General features: G+C 34.9%; 1 protein-coding gene across 4 annotated transcripts in view; it reads right to left on the bottom strand.

The window, feature by feature from the left end:
• Window positions 1–801: 801 nt before the first annotated feature.
• The window catches only part of LOC117331677 (glutamate receptor-interacting protein 1-like), a 42,341-nt gene continuing 22,332 nt past the window's right edge, over window positions 802–20,810 (bottom strand). For 2 of the 4 annotated variants that reach the window (XM_033890508.1, XM_033890509.1), the window contains exons 4-21: window positions 18,551–18,614; window positions 18,142–18,287; window positions 15,831–15,993; window positions 15,004–15,149; window positions 14,223–14,370; window positions 13,685–13,884; window positions 12,886–13,080; window positions 12,375–12,561; window positions 11,557–11,696; window positions 10,731–10,808; window positions 10,508–10,577; window positions 10,138–10,283; window positions 9,729–9,870; window positions 8,894–9,039; window positions 8,562–8,587; window positions 8,085–8,223; window positions 7,038–7,627; window positions 802–6,912 (exon numbers count right to left, since the gene is read on the bottom strand). In XM_033890508.1, the coding sequence (XP_033746399.1) occupies window positions 6,670–6,912; window positions 7,038–7,627; window positions 8,085–8,223; window positions 8,562–8,587; window positions 8,894–9,039; window positions 9,729–9,870; window positions 10,138–10,283; window positions 10,508–10,577; window positions 10,731–10,808; window positions 11,557–11,696; window positions 12,375–12,561; window positions 12,886–13,080; window positions 13,685–13,884; window positions 14,223–14,370; window positions 15,004–15,149; window positions 15,831–15,993; window positions 18,142–18,287; window positions 18,551–18,614 (2,969 nt within the window). In that variant the 3' untranslated portion in view covers window positions 802–6,669. The remainder of the gene's footprint in view (window positions 6,913–7,037; window positions 7,628–8,084; window positions 8,224–8,561; window positions 8,588–8,893; window positions 9,040–9,728; window positions 9,871–10,137; window positions 10,284–10,507; window positions 10,578–10,730; window positions 10,809–11,556; window positions 11,697–12,374; window positions 12,562–12,885; window positions 13,081–13,684; window positions 13,885–14,222; window positions 14,371–15,003; window positions 15,150–15,830; window positions 15,994–18,141; window positions 18,288–18,550; window positions 18,615–20,810) is intronic. The other 2 variants (XR_004533624.1, XR_004533623.1) reach the window with 2 other exon arrangements.

The raw sequence follows: 20,810 nt of genomic DNA, 5'->3' as shown, positions 1-20,810 counted from the left end.
ACCTGGAGATGACTTCCATGTAATTTACAGAAGTGAAACGAGAGATATGATGTTATGTTAATTGTACATATAAGCTAATGTACCTTCTCATGCACCTAATATGCATTCATTTGTTTTAGTCCTTCTGAGGGATAATGGTTTTACTAAGATAAGGTGTGTACATGTACAAGAGAACTAGAGTTATTACAGGGGGGGAATTCTGTTTTAAGTGACATTTTTTACCTTCGACTTTCGGACCTGAAAAGCAATCCGAAGCAAACATTTGTGGTAAGGAAGATGTGTATGAATTTGGAGTTTAATCAGCCAAAGGGAACTTGAGTTATCGCACAATATTTACATTTACACTGCAGCCCCACTATATAATATAACTTTACCAAGCTCAAGTCACTTGGAAGTTATGAGTCCATAACTTCCAAATCTTTATTATGACGTCATTATTATAGTGACGTCATAATTGTCACGTCGGCGATAACGAAAGATGGCTGTTGAAAAGGCTGTTCCGTCTTTGACGATAATAAGTTGTTCATTCATTATCAGAGTAAAATTCCTGGATATAGTCTTTCAAAATGTAAATATAAGCATTGAACTGCTTTCATTTGGAAGTTATGGGCTGATGAATGCCAACTGAACAAAGGCAAATTCTACATGAAGCGCTAGTGCGCTTCATTAAATTTGCCTTTGTCCAGTTGGCATTCATCAGCCCATAACTTCCAAATGAAAGCAGTTCAATGCTTAAGAAACCTCTGTGTGGAGGGTGCTGCCACCACCAACTTAGGCGACACAAAAAACAACAAATCCAAATACAGACCAAACAGGATTTATTTGTATACAGTAGATCTACATTTGGTAAACTAAAAATGTATCAAAATCTAAATAAATGTTATAACAGTATGTAGCTTTTAACTAAATATTCTACAAAAACCTACATTTCTCCATACAACCTTCACACCGCCATTTGTGTCGAGTTATTTAATATTATCTCTGACTGAAATGTTATACAGGTATCTAACTTGAATGACTAATAGTAATCGTTTTTTTTTTTTAGAGATATGACCTCAAACAGAATATAATCCATTCCCAATATGCACCAAAGATCCATTAAAATAAGAAACCTGCACATATAAATGACAATGTCAACTCCTCCCCTTGAATCGGTACAACATGCATGCCAACTTATCTCATGAGAGCATATAGTATTTCAATTTATGTGCTGAAAAAAGTTATTTGGTTCATCAGGACTGAATTTATTCTTTAAAATGTTGTTCATTCGATTCATCAGAAATATTATGTATGAAAATTACAACCTCAATTCAAGTTATCTTACAAATCAAAAATATAGTAGCACCTTTTGATTTCTAATGAAAATCACAAACATTTTATAATTTCCTATATTTTGCATTACAAAGGCTTGACTTGTGAATTTATCATCAACAACACTAAGTTGATGGATTCTAAAATCAAACCCAAATGCTAAAAAAAATGGCAAAGTATTGATGATGCACTCTTAACACAAAATATAACATCCTACCCAGTGGCATCATATCACACACATTAAAGCATTTCACAGATGATGTGGAGTAAAACTGGTTCAGATACTAATAAATTTCTTAATGTACCATATTCAACCTAATAAGCTGTTGTTTTTTTTTGTTGTTTTTTTCACTTACATACCTTTACGTTGATGAGGGTCTTTGTTTAAAAGACTGAAGATTATATTGGTAGATCAGTGAAGTAAAGAGCTTTTTATGTTTCAATTAGCATATCCATCCTCTTTACCTGAAAAAGGTGGGAGTGTGCTTATTGGGGCAGGTGCACTTATTAGGTTGATTAGGGTAATAGTAATGAGCTTTGTTCATCTTAACAGCTTAGGCTGGTGTGATTGTCTATTTCCCTAGTGGGCATAGCACAAAATCTGTAGTAGAAGAGGGAAAATAGGATGGCTAGGTATTGAACCCAGGGCCGCCGAATAAAGCTCATGATGGACTCTCCAATTAACCTGCCCCAGCCACCAGCTATCAATGCAGTCCTGTTCCTCAACATAACCAAAACATATTGTGAGCAGCATGGAGCTGATGTAAATAACTGATTGGGATAAAAGATAAATAGTATATAAGTGCCATAGTAAAGGTATAGACGAAGACATGTATTCTTACAGTACATATACTTGGGCTGATTAATACGTGTTGACAATTTTTACTACTAATGGATATTGTAATGATGATATATTGCACAACCACATACAATGTACATACTGATAAATGATGTGATAGCCTAGAACATACAGCATTGGAATGTAATGAGAACGAATAAATAATGCCTCTAATATATATCATATAATAAATGAAACTTCTAAATTATATAATAAATATATAATGTTGTAATTGATTGTTTTAAATATGTTTACACATTTCATAAAATATTGTATTGATTATACAGTGCTCAATTTAGATACCACATTATATAGTGAATTTAATCCACCATAATTGAACCGATAAGCGACACCCCAAATAAAACGCCCATATCATTTTTCTAATTGAGTGTTTATTCCTTTTATACATGACTAATCAAGGTTTGCACATAGATATTTTGGAAATGGGGTCATTTTCAGATTAAAGGGCCCTTCTGTTTAAATGGACTTATCTCTAAAGGTGCAATGTGCTTATTATCAGTTCAATTACGGTACAAACCTAGTTTGAATGGACTTAATATCGCTAAAGGTGCAAGGTGCTTATCAGTTCAATTACGGTACAAACCTAGTTTGAATGGACTTAATATCGCTAAAGGTGCAAGGTGCTTATCAGTTCAATTACGGTACAAACCTAGTTTTAATGGACTCATCTCTAAAGGAGGATGGTGCTTATCAGACCAATTATGGTACAAACCTAGTTTGAATGGACTGAATATCGCTAAAGGTGCAAGGTGCTTATTATCAGTTCAATTACGGTACAAACCTAGTTTGAATGGACTGAATATCGCTAAAGGTGCAAGGTGCTTATCAGTTCAATTACGGTACAAACCTAGTTTTAATGGACTCATCTCTAAAGGAGGATGGTGCTTATCAGACCAATTATGGTACAAACCTAGAACATGGTAACAGTTTTGTGTAAAATTGTTTATAAGCTGTGTAAAATTGTTCATAAGCTGAAAACATAATAATGTAAATCTGTAGTAATGTCTACTGGTCACTGACAGCATTTAAGCCATCATGTAGTCCATCTGATAGGAGAGTTACATTGTCTTTATGAAAACCCTATGAGACACCTACATAATGGAAAGATAAAGAGTTAGGACAATACATCAGTTGGGACTCTACTACAAATGTGTACACAATGGTCAGGGTTCAATTATAGAACTGAAAACCTTTCACAATTAATAAGGCAACTTTGATAGCAAATATACCAGCCATATAGGAAAATGAAACAAAATTTACCCGCTAAACCATGGCATTAATACAAAGATAATTTAAGCTGGTTTGTGCGTTTTGGTGAGATATATACTTTGATCAGGATTCCGCCAGCGGACTCAACAAACAGCTGCACATAGTCATTGAAGTTAAATAGAACAAGTAAATCAACACTGAAGGAAAAATATTCTCATATCAATGCTCATTGCTCACAACTTAAAGTTAGGTACAAGTGATCATGATCATCAGAAAGAGAATTTGATGATGTAAAATTGAATGTTATCACATACTGGTAGATGTATCATTGACAAAAAATACCATAGCAAAATTTATACATCATCAATATCAGCTATAAAATACTTCATTGTATCCATCATTCTAGTATTGGAGTCAACAGGACCCATACAGAAATGTCCATACATATGTTGTGTTAAATATAGATGATCAAAAGTCTTGTGTTTAAAGAAACAAACTGTATCTTTTGAGGTATATAATATTTGGAGCTCATGACCGACACACTAGTTGAGTTGGGTTAGGACAGTGCAACATTAAAATTTGACACTGATCTGTGGAATTAGAGCAGTTCTGATTGTAACAAGTATTTTTTGTAGATATTTTGATGGTATATTGCACATCCCGTTTCAATATTTCTTGAATTTATATCATTGAATCATGAATGCGTGAACATTTCAATGGACTAATAAGAGTAAGAATGATTCCAGTACATGTATTATATAAGATTGGTAATACATTGTACATGTATATATATTGGGATACAATAGTACTGTGTGGTTATATTTTAGTTCAAAATTCATTATTGTTGATTCATATCAACTATGTTTAAAACTTAATTTTCACAACGCAAAATAATACTAAATACTTAAGCTTCATATTACTACGATCATACAAGAATATGAGGTTAAAAAATACTGATTACAGACTCGGTTCTATCTATGCAGGCCGCTGGGATACTGTTTACAGGTCTAGACAAGTTCTATCACTGACTCCCGTAAAAACTTGTGTAATGTGCGCAGTCTTTTTGTACTGAAATAAAGTTTTAAGTTGGGGGTGTGTAAATTATACAGGTAGAGATGTTTTAAAGTTTGTTTTTACAGAAAAAAAATTGTCAATTCTCAATGGCCGCCATCTTGAAAAATGATGAAAATTCCCATTAGGAACTTGAGGATTAATAAACATACACACAGCAATTTATTCTTGTTATATATGTCAGATAATGAAGTGATGTATATGTAGGCCGAGGCCGAGATGGACATGGGGGTCCAAAATCATCACTGGTATCTTATCCTACACAAATCTGGTTATGTATAATATCATTGTTCTACTGGTGTACAGTGCAATGTTAGTCAAGATGGTTTGGTGGTCACTAAAATTGACATCTAATGTATCAACCACAGATAGAATTCACACACTTATATTTCAAAAGCTGTTGTTTGGGGAAACAAGAACTATACAGTACATGTGTAATAGGTATAATAGCACGAAATCATTCATTTTTTCGTAAACTGCAATACTGAAAGAAGCTCTGAATTTTTTGCATTGATATTGGTCTATAGATTAAAGATTCTTGACATTTTAAGCACTTCTGATTTTAACTATATTACAAATTAAACATCTTTGTGTGTATATGATGTTCTTCATTAAAGCAATATATTAAATTTGGTGTACATGAAAAATGTATCTAGTAATATATCATATTACCACAGTAGGTACAAAACTGTACATTGTGTAAGTAATTATATAAGTAAATATAAACCTAAACCATACATGTACATGTTTTTAATTGTTCATCATTATAAATAAATCTCATAGTTAGACACATTTGTGTAACTTCAAATCTAGTCACAATAATATAACTTCATATTTAAAAGTTCTGTCATAACAATGTACATGTAACTTCAAATATCAAACTTCTGTCACAATGTAACTACATGTATCTCTAAGTTAAATGACACTAATGTAATTTCAGATCTCAAAGGTCACAAATGTTATGTGCCATCAACATATAATAACTACTGGTAAGATCTCAAAGTCGAGTTATATAAATGTACCTACAGTTCTCAATATTTAACAATATTATTGAAACTGCAAATCTATGATGTAGTTTTAAGAATTTAAATCTATTGATGAACCAATATTGAAACAAAGCAGGATAAAACTGTCTATCGTAAATGCTTTCTTCTAAATATAATAAAATCATTTTTGTAATGATTATCTTAATAATTCTGACTTTAAATTAAACTGAAGGTAAAAGTTGGACAACAAACACCCCAATCATGAATTTTGCATAGAAAAACAAAGAAAAAGGAGAGAGAGATAAGCTTATACAGGGATATCTTGAATCTCATTCCAGCACTGTTGAATGATGTCACATCATTCAAACATAGAATTTCATATGGAATTCAACAAATCATTAAAATATATATGTACTCTGTAAAATTCAACAGATCAACAAACAAATTTTCCTTCCAAACACTGGCACAACCAAACTGAGTATATATAGCATTACATACATGTATTGGAGTCCAGAACAGGAAGAGAGTATTTCTAAATCTGTTATTTAAACAAATTCTGAGTAAAATTTAGAATCTGATGTCAAATGCCTGGTAGTAACATCAGGAGTTCTAACATAGAGCACCGTCACTGTTATAGTATTGAATTAGAGTATATAATTTATATCTAAATCTAACAAACATCTATAAAGAGAGTCACAAAATTTGAAAATAGGAAGAAAAAAGTTTTTCAGAAATCCTTTCAAATAAAACTTTTTCATTTCATCTTACTTTTAGTTTGTATTTATGCGTAACTACAGGTACTTCATATCTACCTTTAAACAACTAAAATAATATCACAGGTAAGTGATTCTCACACACATACACATTCCCTCTCGATACATATACTGCATTGACACCATCTCTCCACACACACATTGACACCATCTCTCCACACATACATTGACACCACCTCTCCACACACACATTGACACCATCTCTCCACAAACACATTGACACCATCTCTCCACACACACATTGACACCATCTCTCCACACACACATTGACACCATCTCTCCACACATACATTGACACCATCTCTCCACACACACATTGACACCATCTCTTTAAATACACATTAATATCCACTCTCCACACACATATATATATTGACACAACCTACATCTTCACACCCACACATGGACACTTTCTCTTTCACACACATGACATGATCTCTTCACACACTCACTGAAGATGTCATACACTCTTTGGTGTGTCTGTCTCCTTCACCAAATGTGCCACATTCATGTATGGCTGAGAACCATCCACCGAGTTGTATTCGCGTAATGTTTTAGTTTCTTTCACTTTCCCGTCCATTGTCAGACTCTTAGTCTTGGCGATAGGATTACGACATATAATCAAGTTCAGTTTATTACCTGCCTTTGTGATCAGAGGTATCGTCAAACAACAATCAAAATCTCGAGTTTTATGTCCATTCACCTGGAAGAAACAAAGGAGAATAATTTGGACTGTATGTATCAGGAATTGAAAACAATTTGTTTGAAATAACTCCCAACACTTCAAAAAGAGATCTTTGATATTCAACAGTAAACAAAGACACATACCTGGAGTATTCTATCAAACTGTTTCACTCCTGCATTGTCTGCTATACTTCCTTCACGCACTCCACTGATGTACACACCCTTTTCATACATTCCATCTGATAAACCAAATCCAAAATCGTCTATTGCAGATTCCTTTACAAGTTTCACTTTGTGTAACTGGAGGGCGGTAGGTGAGAATATGGTTTTCACATGATCCTGATAGGCATCACTCTTTAAACGATTGTCTTTACATTTTGTACCCTGTTTAGACCGTCTTTCCATATGATGGAGTTCACTTTCACTTGCAAAGTCCTTTGCAGTACTATGAGAGAAATTTTTCAACAATTTTGATTTTTGTTCGGAAGATTTCCGTCTATCCAGACTTGCTGTCCCTCGCTGTTGTAGACTTGCACTAATTTGTTTCAACATTTCTGATTGGTTTTCATAGTCCTTAAATGCTTTACTGATCTGCCAATCACTACCATCCCCGTCATCACTGCCGTTGTTAGGACTACCATTACTGTAGTTGTCCCACTCAGAGTCGGACGGATTAAAATCACCATTTCCAGTGGTTTCTGTAGCAAAGTTGGCAGAATCTTGGGACTGTGATACTAGATATGCAAATAAGATGAAAAAATCAAACATACACACTAAAAATAAATATCACCCTGGAAACAATCTTCAGTTAAGTGTACTTGTTTTAAGTATATTTGTTTGAAGAAATAGAATGCCCTTTTTGTTTGAAAAACTGCATCATACTCATTTCTGAACCTGACAGCACCAAAGGATTTATATTCCATCTTGACACACATTGTATTTAAGAATTTTAACAGTAAGTTGATTTGGAATGTAAACTACTGTATTTTAAATTTGCAATGTAAACTACTGTATTTTTAATTTGCAATGTAAACTACTGTATTTTTAATTTGCAATGTAAACTACTGTATTTTTAATTTGCAATGTAAACTACTGTATTTAAGAATTGTAACAATATGGTAATTTCCAATGTAAACTTAAAAATAACTATTATAAATTCCTAAAGTGACAAGGTAATGGATCTGTACATACCACTGGGCTTGGTTCTAGGGAGAGGCTTGCCCACAATGAGGGCATGTGCCCCTGTTCCTGAGCCAACGTCTGGCCCGGAACTGTCCCAGGACTCCATGGCACTGTCCACACTGGCGATAGGTGTGGTGGATCGGTCAGGCTGTCAATGTCCAAATTATATATATCTCATAGAAATATCAATACTTCAGTTCGATTAAAAAAGCAAACAAAATCAAATGTATAAAACATAGATAAACTTTGTATCAATATCTAGGGATAGAAGTATTTATAAAAGCTACATGAAAACTTATATTACAACAGTATTCAATAGGACAAAAAATGATCTGAATTTCTCAATAGTTAAATAATTTAAATAGAAACCATTACAAATAATATTACATGTTACAGATTGTAACTCTTGAAATATATATCTACACATTTAGTTCAACAAATCCATTTAGACATTGGTTTCACCCATTTTCATTGAAAATCACTCACCAACTGCATTTTTTTATTTTTAGTTTCTGAAAGAAAAAGAGAGACATAAGTGACTACTGATGGTTTAAGACTTAGTGGTATTAGATTACGATATTCTATCTGTTATTAAGCATTGTGTATATTTTTAAAATAGCAACAAATAACAATACAAAAACAAAACAAAAATCTCTATTCATTGTGAACAAAAATTAAAATGCAACACCAGTGTCTTTCACATGTGTATGAGTTCAATAATTTGAATATAACAGCCTGTAGCCTTTTAGGCCAGTGACATGAAATTCAAACTATTTTTTAGCAGAGAACAATGAAAACAACATATTACCCATACTTACTGGATGTTTCTGCTGGCCGGGCGATTCTCAGGTTGACACGGTCGCCAGCGTTTTGTAACATCTGCGTGGCATCAGTCAGGGTGCGTGCCCTGGTTGTTGTACCATTGATGGCCAGTAATTTGTCACCTTTGTGTATTGCAGCAGTTCTGGAAACCATAACATTTTTTTATTACAATTCTGTACTAATTATACTGTGATCTACATGCGAGTCCCAACTCACAGAATTTCTGGAAATACTTAAAGTGTAACATTGTGGGACTGATCACTTTTAGAAATAAAGTTGAAAAGGACTCATAAAAATAAAATGTAGATTGGTCACTGCCTACATATCATTTAAATGTCTGTATGATCCTTACATGAATCTGATTCTCTAGTCATAATTCCTTACTTCACTAATATTTTACCATATGTTGGTGGAATTACTGCAAGAAGTACATAACACCTCTAAAATCTTAACTAATATAGTTTGAGTCTTGTTAACATCAGACAGTTTAATACTTTATCCCAACATGTATGATGAAGTGAAAAAGTTACAATGACAAGAATAGTGAGTTTCACCATGAAGTTTCACCATGAATTGTTTTAGATCTATAAACAATTACAAAAATGAAGCAGATTTGCTTTGAAATTGTTTGTGAAATAACAGTAATTCAACATCATTACAATTTAGACTATGGCAGTGGGTGTTTAGAAAGATCATAAGTGTGCTTTTGTGATAATGTTTATTAAATTGATTATGGAATATCAAACAGATATCAGTTGTCTTGAAAATGAAAAATAGATATGTTGAATGCAATTTAAAGGAAACCTAAATTGTAATTTTAATAAATCTTACCTTTCTGCCAAGCCTCCTTCGATGATATCTGATATGATGATAGGGTCAGCGGGGTTGTCTGTTCCTGATATAGTGATACCCAGAGGACCCCCATGGCGCTGTAGCTCCACTGTATATGTCACACACTCTTCTCCACTATCATCTGTAACACAAACAAATGTAACGGTACTATATCAACATATTATCCATCTCTGTTAGTCAGAATGGGTAATAATACCAGAGTTAGCTAGGGACACAAGATTATCCTACTATATCTGTAAGTGTTGTCCGTATTTTCTTCACTATATCAGATTTGTTTACATCATTCCAACTCTGTCATATCATAAGATATTTAAATAAGTTACAGTCGTAGATTTATCCTAGTGGAACTATTCATTTCTCCCTTCCTGTCTAGGCTGGGTATATTTACCTGTGTATGGGTCATCTCGTTTGAGTTTGAGCTTTACAATATCATCCCAGCTCTGTAGAGTGTTCTCGGCCTCCTCAACACTCAAGTTGTCAGTCCTGATGTCATTGATGGTCAACAGTTTGTCTCCAGGCTGGATAGATCCACACCTTGTTAACACACATACAACACTATCATTACATCGTCATGATGTAACTACACCTTGTAAACACACATACAATATCATTACATCGTCATGATGTAACAACACCTTGTAAACACACATACAATATCATTACATCTTTATAATATGTCCACACCTTGTAAACACACCTGTGACCTTATACCTATGAGCGATATTGTTCCTTGGAATATTTTCAATACTTAAACTTACCTGTAGGCCACACTGCCCTTCTGGACCCCGGTGATCATTATCGGCTCATTGACTTTGTCTTTACATGGCCCTGTTGAGGACAAAAATATTTTTTCATTTTTATTTTATTTTTTATTTATTTTTTTTTTTCGTGACAGAAAAATGCAAATAAATAGTAATTTAAACATCTGAATTTGCACTGGTGTTTAGATAAGTGATATTTGATTTATTGGAGGGAACTTACTATTGATGGTAATCCCTATACCTCCAGCTGGGTACGGAAGTTTCACCACAAATGTACCAGAACTTGGCATCACTGACTCTACAACATCAATTTAATACACTTAGTACCCTAATTGGACATCAATCACTCGTGCAGTAATATGAAAGCTGGTTTCCAGCAAAATCAGCCTCCTTTCAGTAAGTTTCATGAAGGCAATTAATTACTGGTAATTGAAAACAAAATATCAATAAAATAAAAAGTTAGTCAATTTTTAACTGGCTACATCTGAAAAACAGCCATCTATTGGGAAGCTGAGCAAGGAAACTTTGATTTGTTATATCAATAACACAGAATACATAATGTAGTACAGAAATTCAGCATCACCAGAATCTCCAGCTTAAATAGAGAAAGATGTAACATTTTGATTATGACTAGAGATCCAATACCTGGTGTTCGACAAGGTTATTTTTCCCCCAGATTTTGTTAGGCCTTACATAGGCAACCTATCAGCCAAATATTATGACTGAAATTTTGGTTATTGAAAAGAAAATGTTAAAAAGTTTTAAGGAATTTTACCCCTATGACCTTAAATATCAGTCAAGGACATATCTTTCGCAATCTATGTTGGGCCTCATGTAGAGAGCCTATTAGCCAAATATTTTGAACCCTGGAACTCTTGGTTAGTGAGAAGAAGTTGTTTAATTGGAAAAGTTGATGCAAGACAGATGATAGAAGACAGATGCCGGACACCAGATGACAGACGGACAATAGACACTGCACCATGGTATATGCTCACATGGCCCTTTGGGCCAGGTGAGCTAAAAACAGAAATACTGGTAACACATACCTGTGATATCAAACTCCATCTCCAGTTCTACATTGAGTTTGGGCTGTCTGAGGACTCGGCTCACCTCCTCCAAGCTACACTCGCATGTGTCCCTCCCATTGATAGACAACACTCGGTCTCCTTCCTGTATCAGGCCACACCTACCATACAAGGTCATACTAGTATAAAGCAAGGATGTTCAGGCTCCACAGTGGTAACACGAAGGTGTCTGTGGTGTGATTCCACAGTCAGAGATGAAAGTTAAAGGGTCACCAAACACGTTGGTTTTCTCTGGGTACTCTGGTTTCCTCCCACTGTGAAACTTCTTGTAATTTGGTTTGTTTTTGTTTAACGTCCTATTAACAGCCAGGATCATTTAAGGACGTGCCAGGTTTTGGAGGTGGAGGAAAGCCGGAGTACCCAGAGAAATACCACTGGCCTACGGTCAGTACCTAGCAACTGCCCCACCTAGGTTTCGAACTCGCAACCCCGAGGTGGAGGGCTAGTGATAAAGTGTCGGGACACCTTAACCACTCGGCAACTGCGGCCCCAAAACCCCTTGCAAATTAATATATTAAATTTATATAATTTACATTGCAATTGTTGTAAAACATATAAAGTCTTTCTTTTATGTAAGGCAAGGAAGGTACACCATTAAGGTGGTACAATGTACATTATACTCATCTTTGGAATTCCAGAAACAGAATCGCTATCTTTGATGAACAATATTACAAAATCAACCTTCAAAAATTGTTTCAACAGATTTGATATCTTGGTACACACTTATGCCAGGCAATGCTTTGGATGTATACGTAGTCAAGGAAGTAAACACTACTCACCGCTCAGTTACACTGCCTAACTGTAAACAGGACACGACTGGGGCATCGTCCAGGACAGAATGGTCACTGTTACCGGTTACAATCATCCCTAGTCCACGATAGTCACCCTTCAAACTGACCGTCAAAGTCTCAGAATGGCACACTTGGTTACTCACCATCATAGATGTAGTGGCTGATGATATTGACACTGAACAAAATAGAAGAGACATTTAATAAACTCCTACATGCATAAACTTTTCTCTCACCTCTGCATATATAATATACAGCTTGTATATGTATACACAAAGTGATACATTATATGCATTAAATCAATAACCATAGTGAATCCCCCCCCCCCCCCCCCCCCCCCCCCCCCGTGAAGGTTCCTTCATATGTACATGCCAGCAAATCAGAGACTGCCCAAGTTTGTCTCATCAAGCATAAAGTATAATGCATACTATGTAATGTTTATCAATGAAACATCAATTAATTATAATCATGCTACAATAGAAACAAACAAAAAGATACTCACTACAAGAACTAGGTTTTTTGCTCCCTCTTACAAGGGCTGATTGTTTCCTTCCTGACATTTTCAGGGTACCTGACCCACAAGGAAAGGACAACATGCTAGATGCTATAGGGTGTTGGCTGCCGAACCCTACAGGAGTGGAGAAGGAGGAAGGGATAGCTGGGAAGGAGGATGCGGCAGCTAGATGGGAATTACGTACTGTAACAGAAATATATATAAAGATTATACAGGAACAGATATTAAGCTATTGAAAGCTGACAGAATGTCATGCAGAAATAGTATATGCCATAAAATGCTGCATATTCATATGCATGTATTCCAAGTATACAAACAGTATTGATCATGTGTTTCAGGTTTTATAAGAATTGATAGAGAAAGTAAGCACCATAATCGATTACTCTCATCATTTTTACATCACATATTTTGTTGCAGAAGTCATGAATAAGATACATTGCTTTTCACAGAGCAAATAACAGACAAATCTATACATATGTATTGAGAAGCAATATGTGAAGAACATGCTTTTATTTCACAATATATACTTGTTTCATCAGGCTTTTTCCACATAAATATCTTGCGCAGAGAACATGCTATCTTTAAAGAATATCTATATTTTAGATGTATCTACATTCCCATGGCAGATTGAGAGAGCATACTGTTTTTATTTGGCATTTATCTCATCAGTTATGCATGGGGGAAAGTGTACAATTCTTGATTTTTTAGACTATATATAGGGCAAATATTTCCAAAACACCGAATTCAGTATTAATACTTCCACCCATGGTTGTTTCCACAGACATACCTGGGGCGGAGAACATTCCATTCTTACTGAGGATGTCACGAGAGTTTTGTTGCTGAACGACCCTGACCGGCAGGATCTCCAACTTTACCACATCCTCTGTGCTATTCCTCAGCAGCTGTGTCGCCTCTGCTATTGACATGTGCTCCACTGTGGCACCATCTATTGACAGGATCAGGTCCCCAATGTTTAATGCCCCACATCTAAATATAAATATGACGGGCAAATAATGAGCTTCCAATATCAATGCTTTCAATTTTTTTCCCCAATGCTGTCATTTCTTCTCATACTGTCAATCATATATTTCTCCCAATTCTCATTCAATACTGTCAATCAATTCTCCCTATATACCCTCACTAATTCAATATTTGTGAGATATTTATTTATTCCTGCTACATGAAGAATTGATCACAATTTTTGGAAAACTTTTTATTAACAGTTATTTGTGTAAATCCTGAACTTGGCATTCTTTTCATACACAAAAAAAATACTGATATGATCAATGGAATAGTGTAGATATATTTAATCTGATTAAGAGTACCTGTCTGCTATACTCATTGGCTGCATGTTGTCTATACAGAGACACCAACGCCCCTGGTGGGAGGCCTGGGTGAGAGCAATTCCCAGGGTCACCCCTTGAAGTTTGTCTATCTCCACCAGTAGAGGACCTAGAGCATTCTTCACTGCATCTGAAAAGATAAAACATTATAATATATGTGTAAGTCGTCAAACTTGATCTTGTAGCAAGATTTAAGATACAATAGCACTAAAAATTACAAAACAGAGAAATGAAGTTTCAAAATAATTTCTAACATATATAACATACATGTTGACAAGTTTTACCTGGCCATTACTTGTCAAAGTAAGTGTTTAAGACACCGCTTGACCATGATGCTGTATAATTTAATTCTGAGTAATGTATGTATTGAACCTACCTATAACAGACACCATAAACCACAGTGAGGTCACCTTCTGGACACAACGATAAAGGAACATAATGACCTTTGACTGACCTTGATCTTGTTACCCATGAGGGACAAATGATAATACTCTACTCTAGAATGCCGTAGAAAACTATTCACATGATATTTTTTCCTGGCCATTTTATGAAAATTGTCACCATGCCAAAAGAATTGTTTTTTTTGTACAGCTTAATGCAAAATAAGGAGGAAAGAATGGAAACAATACCACATTTGTAGATTTTACAAATCCTGATGACTTCATTGGGAAAATAAACAACTTACATGACTGGGAATGGGGCCTGTATTTGGACCTAAATATATAGACAGAAAAGCTACTGGATTGACCTTGACCTTACTTACCCATGACTGATACATCATACTCCACAGTAAAGGTCACCTCCTGGCCACACTGGTTCAGGAACATGTTGACCTCAGACAGGGTGAAGTGGGCCACATTGTACTCATTAATGGCAACAATCCTGTCTCCAATCTTAATGGATCCATCTCTGGAGATTAAAAGACATCAAGTATAAAGTAGAAAACCAAAACTTGAAACAATATGATTTACAGGTATCAAGCATACAATACAAGGGAGATAATTCTAACATAATCATAAGCACAAGAGATAAATTGCTGCCTCTCCGAAATGTTTCAAATAGTTGAACAAATTTAACACAGATTGGGGAACATTAATTTGTTCAACTATTCAGATGTCTGGATATTCTTACTAAGTGGATGACATGGCAACAGTTCCGATATCTGGAAGTTTGGAAATGTGGAGTTCGGATAGATGCAATATTCTACTGTGTAGATGTATATGGTAGCATGTAATATTAAAAAGGACTTCCAGTAAGATATCTACCCAACAGGAGGACTTCAGATTTGTCAAACAGGGACTACCAATAGAAATGATTTCATTCAAACAGTATTAAATGATAATCTGAATTTTCTTCAGCACCAACCATGTATGGAATTTCGTTGTTTCTGGATTCCCCCAGTTAGATATATTTATCATACTGGAAAAGCCCTTAATGAATTCAGCATCAATCCAAACATTCAAATATTTAAGAAAATTTACTCAAGCCCACAAAAAACTGGAGTGATGGTCTCTTTAACTTATTGGTCCTCTTATACTTGTTAAAATGTGGTGAACAGCATGAACATTAGCTTCATCGTCCTATAGGTACCTGTCTGCAGGACCACCTCCTCTGATGTGGGTGATGGTTAGAGGGCGGACCTTCACTTGTCTATCATTGTAGCCTCCCCTCAATGTAAACCCAAAGCTCTGACCCTCCTTCTCTAGAGTGATGTTACTCTGTTTCCAGCTGACAGCAAACGAGTCAGAAATAGCTGTAGGGTAGAATTTCATTCAATAAAGCAGGGAAACATTAGGTTGTAAAAAGACAAGTCACATTCGCATTAATATTGAAAGTTTGAAAGACCCAATTTGATCACAACCAAAATACTTCTTTAAATCCTACCATCAAGGTTAAGTTAGTTTATATTATACAAGCACATTTTTATCAATTATACCTATTTTTCAACAATTCATCAAATCTATATCTATATTTCCTATTTACAAGCCTTTATCACTGTTCCTTCAAGTACAAATATCTACCCTATATTGATCACTTAGTAAAAGTCCCAATTGCCAAAGTTTCAGTCTCTTATTAATTCTGATCTATAAGTACCTATATACTGTATCTCTGTATACTTCCTTTCTACTATACAGACCCATTTCATTTCCAAGTTCAACATGCTAATTTATGTTTCCTTTACACCAAGCCTATGCATGATTCTAAAATAATTACAGATTCCAAGTTTTCATACATTGTAACTATCCTCAACCCCTTACCTATCTTTTTACCAGTGCAAGCCTACCAGATATATATAGGATCTTTTCATATGAGATTTTATTAAATGAGTCTTAGAAGTCTTTATTTTGTGAGCCTTGGCAAAACTTCATGACAAGTTTCATAAAATCTCATATGAAATGAGAATGAATTTAAGATACTTTTTAACATATAACTCAGACAAGAGGTCCGATAGACCTGTATTGCTCACTTGGATCTACAACAACTTTGAAGCTTATCTAGGTCATTTCTACAGATACTATACTGATTACAACTTTATTCAAATATCAAGAGTAGGCTAGCTAGGTTCATTCATGTCAAAACCTGGCACGTCCTTAAATGACCCTGGCTGTTAATAGGACGTTAAACAAAAACAAACCAAAATCATTCATGTCAATAAATTTTCTAGTCCTTCATTCCAGTATACTATTCCCCTAATATCAGACCTCAGAGTCTCTTGTCTATCAAGAAATCATTGTTTACAGATTTAAACAAATTTAATCCCATTACCTTGAATGTAGGTCAGATCGTACATTTGATCAAACTTGGTAGCCCTTCACACAAGCAAGCTACATGCCCAATATCAAGTCCCTGGGTCTCTTGGTTATTGAGAAGAAGTCATTTAAAGATTTTAGCCCATTCGACCCAGTGACCTTGAATGTAGGTAAAGGTCAATAATTTAAACAAACTTGGTAGCCCTTCACCCCAGCATGCTACAGGCCCAATATCAAGTTCCTGGGCCTCTTTTGCTTTTGAGAAGAAGTCTTTTAAAGACTTAAGCCTATATTAAATGGATGATTAATCATTTCTTATTTAGGTTTTGCTTGCCAACCATCTAGTATTAATGTTATTTATCTATTTTCTATTCACAGTATTAATGTTATTTATCTATTTTCTATTCACAGTATTAATGTTATTTATCTATTTTCTATTCACAGTATTAATGTTATTTATCTATTTTCTGTCCACAAAGATTTTTTTTTGTATTTTCTGTCCACAAAGATTGATTTTCCTATTTTCTGTCCACAAAGATTGATTTTCCTATTTTCAATTCACCAAGATTAACATCTTATTTTTTATTTCAAGGTTAATTTGCCCTGCAGGTAGGGCGTAAGAATTGTGCCTGCTGCCCCCATTGCATGATCGTAAGAGGTGACTAAATTTGGGATCTTATCTTTTCTCTTCTTTCTTACTAACTTTCTTCTTCCTAATGTCTCCCTTGACACTGCCTCACTTTTGGCCTTTAGTTGAGCGTTCGCCCCTGTGAGGAAGGCTTTGGGTTCTTTCTCCCTAGCCTGAGACATACCAGAGTCTTTAAAAATGGTAGTTGCTGCTCCTGCTTAGCGCTCAGCATATTAGGAGTGGGACGACTGGTTGGCCCGTTGTCAGTATAATGTGACCGGGTGGGGTGTGCTGCTGGGTGTCTTCGGCAGTATGCTTCAGTGAGGTAGCACTTTAAATCGGCAAAAGTTCCGGCCTATCACAAGGAGACTTAACACGAACATACCGCAGCTTCCCAAAACACACATACGCACTCACCACACGCATGCATGTCGCACACACGGGAGGCCGTCCTTAAATGACCTTAGCTGTTAATAGGACGTTAAACAAAATAAACCAAACCAAACCAAACCAATTAACTTACAATTATCCGGTAGTTGGTACTCGACCTCCAGCAGAACTTGTTCACCAACATTACGAAGAAGACTGATGATCTCATCATGTTTCATATCCACCGTCTTTATCCCATTGACTGACAGAATGTAATCCCCAATCTCCAGGCAATCAGATCTGTAGGACAGCAACACAGACCATGTTTGTAAGAGTTATTTCCCCTGAACAGTAAGGGCAAAATTACCTTATTGTCAATGGTATTGCAATACAAGGTATCACCATGGCCATATAATAGTATGGAAAATAATTATGTTCTCTTTAAATTATCAAGTCAAAAGCCTTTGAATATGATAAAACATAAATTGTAAATATTTGCACAAAGATAGTACATATTGTTTTATTGTTCTATATCTAATAATTACATTGACATTGATACTTACCTGTATGCTATGCCCCCTGGTTTCAGATTTGAGATTTGTGCCCGGAGGTTTTTATCCACACCACCTATAAAAAAGGGGGGAAAAGGATGATTAGGATCAAGAAACATGAACACAGTATATATGTTAATAAAATATATTATAATTTGATCATTGAACCTTGAGAAACAGAAGATCAATACACACCCTACCTCTAGGACTGTGTGTCAGAGACAGGTTATGGTACCTGAGCATTAGGATGTTGTTCTTCCACAATGTTTTTAAGCTTTATATATACATCTATATCACATGTGGTAGAGAGCATTTTTGGTAATTGTGATGTTGTTGTTATGGAAAATGAGATTATTAGTATGAGAACAATTAAAAGGACCTCTTAACAATGTAATTAGGAAGTTACATGTATAATGAAACACTTACAATAACAATATAAAATGTGACGTTTAGGTTTTATATTAATTCCAATGTCCAAGTCTCTCAACATGAGGAATATCTGTACCTAAATAAATCAACCTTCACATTTTAAAACCAGGATAGAATTTTGTTTCTATATGACAGCTACACAGCATAGGTAGGATCACTATACACTCAACTTGTATCAAATTTAACACAATCTTACAAATACAGTACAGCTATCAGGTGGGATGTCAAAATAGAAGATGGGGGAACCAGTATCTGTCTGACAGCAGGAAGAGAAGTAACACTAAGACAGGGAGAGAAGTAACTGGGAGTAAAGTGGGCCAATGTATGTACAGATCGACTAATACTGGATCTACAGTGATTGACAGGGGCTTTAGTGCTACCACCTGTGTAGCTACAGGGAAACAGACAAAAAAACATGAAATACTAAGACATTGTTATTCTTCCCAAATAACATGTGATGTTGGAGATTTTTGAACAGTTTTTAACAGGTAAACCAGTCTCTTGACAATGGATGATGAAAATCTTTCTGATGCAAGTGTTGTAGAAATACTTAAGCTATATGCTGTTTTAGAAAATTCAATACATTTCTTACACATTTTTCACATTCAAGCAATACTTTTCCTTATAGCCTGATGAGTAAAACAACATGCATTTTTAAACTGATATAAAATTGGTACAAGAGGCCCATGGGGCCTGTATCGCTCACCTGGTTGGATTTGACCAAATGTCAAAATAATGTTCATGTTCAATTTGTTAATACATATACAAAAATGTACTCTCTGAAAGACCATATGGATTATTTTTACACCATAATGGTGTTTAAAGAACCTTCAGGCCAGGTGAGCTAAAAATGAATTTATTGGGTACATACATAAGTTTCAAATCCTGACTGTAATTTCATCAAAATAAACATTGTAGAAAAAAAAAATGTTTCTAAGAGATGAGTTAATTAAGGATGTATGCTAATTAACTGTGGCATATAAATCAGTTTCTATACTAAGTAAGATGCAAATAGCTTTAATCTAATTATGCTTTAATAGACATGGCAAAATCTTGGCAGTAGAAAGTAATCAAAATAATTCTTAATAATTAATGAAATGATTAATTGTTCCTCATTGAAGATTTGTGTGTAAGTTTTAAAACTGATATTATGATCATAGTGATAGTTGAGTACTATGCATCGTGAGATTGTTTGTTCATTAATTCTACCACACATTGTCCTAGGTCAGTATAGGTCAGCCCAGCAGCAACACCCATGATACCTTTACTGTTTTACACTGCCAGTTCTGAATGAACTGATCAGAATACTTCAGCACAAACATATAAGTAAGAGCCTTATATATATGCTTGACACTAATGATACAGTTTCATGGTAGCCTAGTTTCCTATAGGCAATGACAGACTTTGGATGACAAATGTCCGTTATGGTCTAAAAATTTAAAACATGTCATCCATACATTCTTATTTTTTCAACAGCTATATGGCTATTATTACACAATGTTATAAGAGCAAAGAATTTGTCGTTAAATTACTTTCCCATCAATATGAATTATACTGATGCATGATAATGGATAATTTTCTCTTACAGTGGAACAGACTGACACCACTTACTGAGTGAAGCGTCTCATTGTAGGTTTGACAACTTGTGCATAAAGGAGCGTAAGTGACATGTGATGGGAACCACTGATAACAGCTATGGTTGACACACAATGAGTACCACAGCACAAGTGCTCCATGTTCAGGATTGTTTTCACACAGGAAAGAATCGCCCCAAATTAATGAAGAAAAATTGTCAACCATTATATTTACATATTTGAAATTTTCTTCATAATTTACTGATCAA

The sequence above is a fragment of the Pecten maximus genome, chromosome 7, assembly GCF_902652985.1.
Source record: "Pecten maximus chromosome 7, xPecMax1.1, whole genome shotgun sequence".
NCBI lineage: Eukaryota > Metazoa > Mollusca > Bivalvia > Pectinida > Pectinidae > Pecten > Pecten maximus.
This window is presented reverse-complemented; position numbering and strand designations above follow the sequence as displayed.